This window comes from Convolutriloba macropyga, chromosome 1 (assembly GCF_964194025.1).
Source record: "Convolutriloba macropyga chromosome 1, txConMacr16.3, whole genome shotgun sequence".
Taxonomy (NCBI): Eukaryota; Metazoa; Xenacoelomorpha; order Acoela; family Convolutidae; genus Convolutriloba; species Convolutriloba macropyga.
Genome location: NC_134468.1, coordinates 65,793,660 through 65,801,878, shown reverse-complemented (window position 1 = coordinate 65,801,878; position 8,219 = coordinate 65,793,660). Strand labels below are relative to the sequence as shown.

Sequence of the window (8,219 nt, the reverse complement as noted above, 5' to 3'; positions counted from 1 at the left end):
TAATTTGGCTGGAGTTCAAAACATCTGTTGTCATTTGACATTTGAGCTATTGAACAGTTTTATTAATGGATAGGTGAGTTATTGGACCCTTTCATGACATTGTCATGTATATGTGTGTACTATACTTTCAATCAGTACTACTAATTTTTAACAGTCAATTTTACTGATTCCTTTTGGCCTTCGATCTCGTTTCAGTTAATTATTAACTCGAGTCGGAAACAAAGCTTAATCTTGCAAGGTGTTGCAAGATTAACTTTTCTTGCGAGATCTTGCAAGAATCTTGCAAGTTTATAGTTCTTGGAAGAAAAAAATTGGCTCGACAAAAACGTAGAAAAAAATACAAAAACGCTCAGTAAAAGCCCAAAGAGCCCTGTCCTAGGACCTATCTTATCCTAAGTCCTACCCTAGGAACAAAAAATTTTGGATGCGTCAAGATTTGAATGTAAAAAATTTAAAAAAGCATCATAAAAAGAAACAAAGGCATCGTATTATCAATCTATTGCTTGAGAAAGGTCCTTCGCGCCATTTAATATTTTTTTTATCAGAGATTTCAATTTTCTAACTTTCACTTTTTCTTCAATGTTTCTCATTTCGTGTCCAGTCCCCATTCTTGGGGTGTATAGTCATCGTCGGCTGTCGTATCGTCGTCCTTGTCATATATTTCTGCACAGAAAAAAATAATTAACGCAGAACAGCAGAAACACTTCTCACTTCTATGCACAAACGTACATCAAATAGGATTTCAACAAATTTTAGACTTGCGCTAGATATTCCAGCAGACGGTAACGTACCTAAACAGTCGAAAAGTTGAAATTTTTTCAATTCTCGAACTATTGTCTATCAAGGAACTTTATAAAATATGAACAGCCAGTGCCCCCATCAAGTATTTAAAAACAGCAAATATTTGAGAGGAAATCAATACTTTCCTCATTTAATCAGGAAAAAACGGCATTTTCTCGTAACGCAAAACGTGAGATCAAATTTTCCGCGTCGTTTAGGCGTATGGTTGTTTTACTTATCTTACTACAGCCAATTGTTTTTTATAACATTTTGAGCCCTATTTGTAGCTGTCAGCGTGAGAACTAAATTCAAGAGACAAAATTTTTATAAAAGACTATGTATCAAAAACTGGAAAAAATGCAGGCTTTTTGGACCTTTTATAGTGCTTATTAGTCTATTCAATTTTATTCCGACAGAAGGAACCATTAAAACGACCAATTTATTACTTTTTTTCACACGAATAATTCAAATACGTTATCAAAGAAAAAGTTAATATGAAAATTTCTGTTTAGAATTGAGAGAAAAAATGATTAAAGACAAAAAAAATTGCACCCAAGTTTTTGAATTTAACTGCGTTCTAACCCTCAGTAGGAGTTTACTTCTGCTGCAGAACGATCTCTAAAGGATTGGAAGGCTGAAAATGTGACCATTTACGATTTTCACCTTTAAAAAATACTTTTGATAAATAAATAAGTAGGTAAAGTTACTGAAATTAAATTTAATTTCATTTAGTTTGTGCCTAGTTTTTTATTTAGTTTATTTATTTTAGTTAGATTAATTCTCTCTTTCGGAATTTCAATCATGCACATTTTTTTGCTAAAATAACTGGGTCTTTCCCATTATAGCCCCCCAAGAAATTTTAGGCCCAGCATCATGATATGGGGCTATAAGTCATCTGATCATTGGGGGCTGTATTGGGAAATACCCGACTAACTTTGTCTTGCAAGATATCTACAGATGTAGGTCATTCTTCTATCTGCTAATACAAGAGTATCAGAACCATTAGTACTCATCTTCTGGTTGTTCCGCCAACAATCCTTAAGGCCACTGCCTGTTACGCCACATGTCCTCTGATACTAGATATCACTTCAACTGTTGAATGAAAATTACTCTTATGACACAGCTAATAATTTTCAGGATGAACAAAAAATCCCTCCTCAAAAAAAAACAACTAAAAAATCAAGCAGAAAACACGCACACTCGTAATCTAAACACATTAGACTTGCTTTCAGCACTAATTATTATTGACACACTTCAGCCTTGCTTCAATCCATTTATAATTTTGTACGTCGAAAAGCCGTCTAATGTACACATAGGAGAAATTTGTTGTTACATCATTAGGTTAATCAATAATGTGGCTCAGACTACCACTGTTATTGAAATAAACTATGAGTCTTTCATATTTCTCTGCAGTCGTTACTGCCCATAGACCTCAATTTTGCTGTTAAAAAATTAACAATAAAGTTAGGCTCGATCAATAATTTTGAAAGTTGATCAAGCAAGAAGTCATGATTTCATACTTTATCATGCGTCCCGCTTTTTTCCAAGATTTCACGTTTCATAACACACTAGACTTTGAACGGAATCAATTTTTTGCTCACTTCTCACACTTGTCTCTAAGAGTTCAACCTTACAAAAAGGTATAAAATGAGCAATCGACTGAGCAAACTTCTCGGAAAAATTATTGGAAGCCTTAAGGCATGTTTCTCGGAAAATTTTATTGGAAGACCACTTTTTTCTCATTAGACAAAGCATAAACTTTTCAAAGATAATTAAAGCGGATAATTGAAAACAGGAACCAGTCACAAAATAAAACAACTTCGGCAAAGAGGATTTTTTAAGGCAAAGAGGATTTTTCTAAAAACCATAAAAAGTGAAAATCAGAGTGACACAACAGATTCGGCTGAAAATCTCTACGATCCATTCGCTCCTACAATATTAGGAAGAGCATAAAGTACTAGAAATAGAAGAAAAAACTAATGAAAATTTCTCTAAGAAAAAACGACTGGATGAAAAAGTGTTCTTTGGAAACATGAAGAATTGCAATGTTACTATAAATTTTAATGGAATTCTCTCTCTTTGAGTTTTGAACAGTGAAACTTGGGTCTAAATAAGTGAGCTCTAATTCCCTTGGCTTCCCAGAACTATACTCTAACAGATACCGAGAACGGGACGCTTGTACCCGAGTGCTGGTAACGCGCCCGGAGGGCTTGAGTTTTATGTTCTAATGCGGTAAAATTACATCAAGCTCCATCCCTATTTGATAAATGGAGGAAGTTCCAGTACGTGGAGGATGTGACATTTTTAAAAATATTTTCGAATTAAATCAATGAACGCAAACCTAGTTGAAGCCGCTAAGTTAGGTAACGTTAGCACATTTAGGGCCGAAGATGAGGATATTCAGAACTGGAAGTTAGCAGGTTTTATCTAGCGCGCGCAGCTTCACGTTTATTGTCACCAAATCAATTAAGATTAACCTGCTAAGCTGGGCTGCTTGCAACTTTTAGCGCCTGAAATTTTTTTGCTAGTTTTTCATGCAGAAATGAAATAGAAAGAGTAGGCCCAATGAAAGCATTAAAGAAGAGTATCGAAAAATTGTAGTTCTTGATGCTTGTCTAAACAGTTTGTGACTTCGCTTTCTTATTTGATCTTAGATCTTTTTTGACAGTATTAATGAACAAACGATTTATTGACCAGTTTCGTTAGAAGAGCGGATACAAATTTACAAAAACTGGTAACATGTGTAATCTATACTTGATTGGTGCATCGCAATTTCAGCTCTCGGGACAATCAGTTTAACTGGCGAAATCAATTGTTCTCTCTAAAATGAGAAGAAAAAAGATCAAGCCGATTAATATTGTTGCTCTCAAACTGATTATTATCAGCATTCTTTTCGATGCAGAGACTGTGAAAGCAGACAATTATCCCTCGCAGAACGGCTGGTTCGGCGCATATATATTTGTAAGTCTTATGTTTACTTTATTAATTAGTGGAGCGATGAAATTGTTAATAAATCGGCACCTTCAGCGTTTGTTTAGGCAGGATTGTGCTAATTTTGTACCCTATTTTTTTTTAAAATCTTTTTTGAGGTCTTTTTTTTAATAAAAATTCATTATAAGATAAATTTGAAAATTGATATAAGAACTAGTTTTCGTAGACATTATCAATGGGGCTGTACAAGCAATGAACAGTTGTGACCCTTTCCTTGACATATTAAGACTTCACTGCTATTCTTTCTGTCATTCTTATAAACTAACGTTTGTTCAAAAAAGCCTGACGGAAATGCGACATTTGGAATTATGTGTCTATTTTTGCGCACAAGAAGACTTTGTTAGTGAATAGCCTGCACTCTTTTGTGAATTGTAATCTTTCGGCAATAGTTTAGCTAAATTCTTTAATGAACCGTCGTCATTTTCTGTTGAACAGACTTTACAATAAAATGATCTTTTAATCACTATTTTTAAAACAGTATTTGATCTAGAAGGACTCTGTTTTTTCCTGAAGTGTCTTCATTAAAAATGTAGCAAATGTAAAATTTTTTTGGTCTGTAAAAAGGATGCATACATTAACATCCAAAAATGTAAAACTTTTCATTTTGTCAGCCATCGCAGGATCAAATTAACTGTGAGTATTCTTCTTGGCTTCTTTAATTTGAAAATTGTTTCTTCTATATTCATATATTTCAAGCCCTGAGAAACTTGAATGTTTGTTACTGCGTGTCAAGGATCGTTTCAAATATAGATCATGAATAGGCTTTAGGGCACAGCCACAATTCTTCCAAACCCTGTAGTATGTTCCCTATATATCGGTTAGTTCTATCCCTCGATAACTCGGTTACATTTTCAACATGACCACAAAAAATGTTTAAATAGGATACAAAATGATAATAATATACTTCGTTCACAAAACATTCGTGAAAAAACATTCGTGAAATAATATCCTTCGTTCCCAAAACATTCGTGAAAAAATAGTACATAAAATCGAAGCTGTTTGGTGAAATTGTGCCCATTAATATTTATATAAGGAAAAAATCAGTCCTGATGAGAAATTTTGTTTTCTTATTTGTTTCGAAATAACAACTGATATTTTGTATGGTTTACCACTCCCCCTAGTGATTCTGGAATTTTTATCGTGTAAGATCTCATAAAATTCCGATCAAAATTTTTCATCGTGTAAGATCTTATCTGGTCTTACACGATAAAAATTCGGCCCAACGTGAAGTATCTTATCAGAACTTACACGATAAATTTCAAGTAGGGCAGAACTTTTTTATCATGTAAGATCTGATAAGACATGTTTTAATGAATTCAATATTGCCGTAAAACTCAGTCAAGTTGCTGTAAAATTAAAAAATAATCGTTTATATAACCAACTATGAAACAAAAAAAAATGTTTGATGATTCAACTTGGCGGCAGTCTTTTTCTGAGTCTCAAGAAGCTCAACTTAGCAGTCCAAGATAGCTTTGGTCCATAAAAAAAATAAACCTTGGTTTGATAATCCCCGCTTCAGAAACAGTTCTTCATACTCGGATTAAATTTTCACATTATCTTATAAGTCTCAAAAGACAACAAAATAATTTTCTCTGTGTTGCTGTGACACTTAAGTGTTGCATACTGTAGGTTTTTTGGCGACTGCTTGAAAGCAACTCTGTATAGTCTTCAAGTTGAAGAACATGTCAATATGAAAGAATTTTCATGTTTAAGATCTGATAGTAATCTAATCAAATAGATGAGACTTACTTTTCCGAAGGTTTATCTATCAAGTTATTTCTGGTCTTACACGATAAAAATTCGGCCCAACGTGAAATATCTTATCAGAATTTACACGATAAATTTCAAGTAGGGCAGAACTTTTTTATCATGTAAGATCTAATAAGACATGTTTTAATGAATTCAATATTGCCGTAAAACTCAGTCAAGTTGCTGTAAAATTAAAAAATAATCGTTTATATAGCCAACTATGAAACAAAAAAAATGTTTGATGATTCAATTTGGCGGCAGTCTTTTTCTGAGTCTCAAGAAGCTCAACTTAGCAGTCCAAGATAGCTTTGGTCAATAAAAAAAATTAAAGCCTGGTTTGATAATCCCCGCTTCAGAAACAGTTCTTCATACTCGGATTAAATTTTCACATTATCTTATAAGTCTCAAAAGACAACAAAATAATTTTCTCTGTGTTGCTGTGACACTTAAGTGTTGCATACTGCAGGTTTTTTGGCGACTGCTTGAAAGCAACTCTGTATAGTCTTCAAGTTGAAGAACATGTCAATATGAAAGAATTTTCATGTTTAAGATCTGATAGTAATCTAATCAAATAGATGAGACTTACTTTTCCGAATGTTTATCTAACAAGTTATTATAAGAATATTTGAAGATCATACACGATAAACATTTTTGTCAGGCAGAGTTTTCATCGTGTAAGATCTGATATAAAATTTTAATCGTGTAAAATCTTATAAGAGGAATTTCTACGGTGTAAGATCTGACAAACTTCTTATCAGATCTGATAAGAAGATGCATCCCCTTGCAGGCTATTAGCAAGATGGTTTCGTCAGAAATTTGTTAGATCTTACACGATAAAAGTTCTTAGAACACTGGGGCCTCCTGTGGGGTTTGTGCTTAGTGGGTGCCCGGGTCGAATGTCCTCCCTAATGTCGTCCGTTTGGTTCTAATAGTGGGGCGGGGCGAGGGTGGAGGGTAGGTAATTTTAATAACTTGCAGCTCATTGCAGCCCAAAAAGATGTAAGTTTTAAGCTGTATTTCCCTAAAAAAATCCTCTCATGGCAGCCGCACTGTTATTTTCCTGGGCGAAAAAATTGAAGACCGGGTGTGATAGACCGAACATTTGATTGAAGAATCAAGACACACTGAATTTGCATTAAAAGTCTGTACTGATTGAGTTTAGATGTATTCCATGAACTTGACACTTACTGTCGCCATGAGTCTGGTGATGAACAATGCAAGAATATCAAAGATGACAGCATGATCTCATGTGGCAGCAATCAGACAATAGTTGTGGATTGTATTAATTCTTTGTTCAAATCAGAAAACAAGACAAAACTGGCAGCAGCTCTACAAAATAATAACCCTTTAACGCCAGGTGATATGTACAGAAAATTACGATAGAGCAATGCTGCAGTCGGTTATAATTGCAGTCTATAAATAAACAAATAAGCATGAATTAATATATCATGAATCTTCATATATCATGAATCATTAATGTATCATGAAAAAGCATGAATCTTTAAATTGCCAGATTTTACAGTTAAGAGAATTACAGCATAGGAATACAAAGTGAAAACAATAATTTGAAGAAAATTTCAAAATGTTCGTACTGATTTTTATTCCGGTGCGATCAAAGATTCTCACAAAACCATCTCCCATCCCATGTTATGAGACGGCTATCTGAGCGTGTTTCCTTTGCAGCTCGAAAACCAACCAATAAGCGACAAAATTGTTCAAAGAAATTGAAAAAAAGAATGAAAAATCCAAAGCCGACAAAAACTTAACGTTAGTTGTTTTCTAACTACGACATTGTCTCCGAAAAGACTTTCCAGTTCAGATTGATAAGCAGTTTCTTGTCATCCCGTAATTAATGGTTACATGACTCTGCTTGAAGTCGCTGAGATTTTCTGGCGTTTATCGAGAGCCGGGAAGCGGTTCAAGATATTCTCAAAATTTAGAACTGACGTCTGCAGAGTTACGTAACCATGCTTAAAACACGAAACGAATACGTTTTAGAATGACGAAAGTCAACGGAACTCAACTTCTGGTTACGTAAGAACTTCCAGCATTTTAATTTCTGGCACTGCAGACTTTCGGCAGTTTAAAATGTGCACGTGAGTGTTTAAAACTAAAGCAATCACACATAAATGAATTGATCGATGGAAGGCATGATTTTTATGATTTTCAGAAAATACTAAGTTAAGGCTGTGTAAATTGTTTTTCAGAGAAAGTGAGTCTCATTTTTGCAGCAATAAAAAAGTACATTTTGCCAACTGAACTCGTTTCTTGCAAAGAATACTGAATACTTAATGCAATCTTTTCAGGCAGCAATTTTTGGGAAGCAGCGCTTTCTACCAGAATGCTTTTAAAGACAAAGACCATATTAGCTGACATTTTGGTTTCAGTTAAAAACCTTAATGGAAAACTCTTTCCAGATTCGTTTGATATATCAAATTTTCAAAAAGTTTTTAAGGGTATAAATTTCAATGGTTAAATTCTCAAAGCAAAATATATTGGTTGGCCAGAAATCACGTCACAATAGGAGGAACGTTGGAGAATTGAACTACTCCCAAATTTTGCAAATTTTGCATGCTATGTTTATAGTGGATCATTGTTTAAAAAATGTTTTCTTGTCCTTCTTCTTTGAGTAAATTTGCGTGATATTAGGAGTATTAGACTTCCTTTGGCCATAACTGGGTACGGGCCATGAAAAGAAG

General features: G+C 34.1%; 1 protein-coding gene across 4 annotated transcripts in view; it reads left to right on the top strand.

Moving 5' to 3' along the window:
• Window positions 1-3,539: 3,539 nt before the first annotated feature.
• Window positions 3,540-8,219, top strand: part of LOC142350703 (uncharacterized) — a 99,720-nt gene continuing 95,040 nt past the window's right edge. For 3 of the 4 annotated variants that reach the window (XM_075402646.1, XM_075402653.1, XM_075402639.1), the window contains exons 1-3: window positions 3,540-3,741; window positions 4,383-4,404; window positions 6,683-6,877. In XM_075402646.1, coding sequence (XP_075258761.1) covers window positions 3,607-3,741; window positions 4,383-4,404; window positions 6,683-6,877 — 352 coding nt within the window. In that variant the 5' untranslated portion in view covers window positions 3,540-3,606. The remainder of the gene's footprint in view (window positions 3,742-4,382; window positions 4,405-6,682; window positions 6,878-8,219) is intronic. The other variant, XM_075402661.1, reaches the window with a different exon arrangement.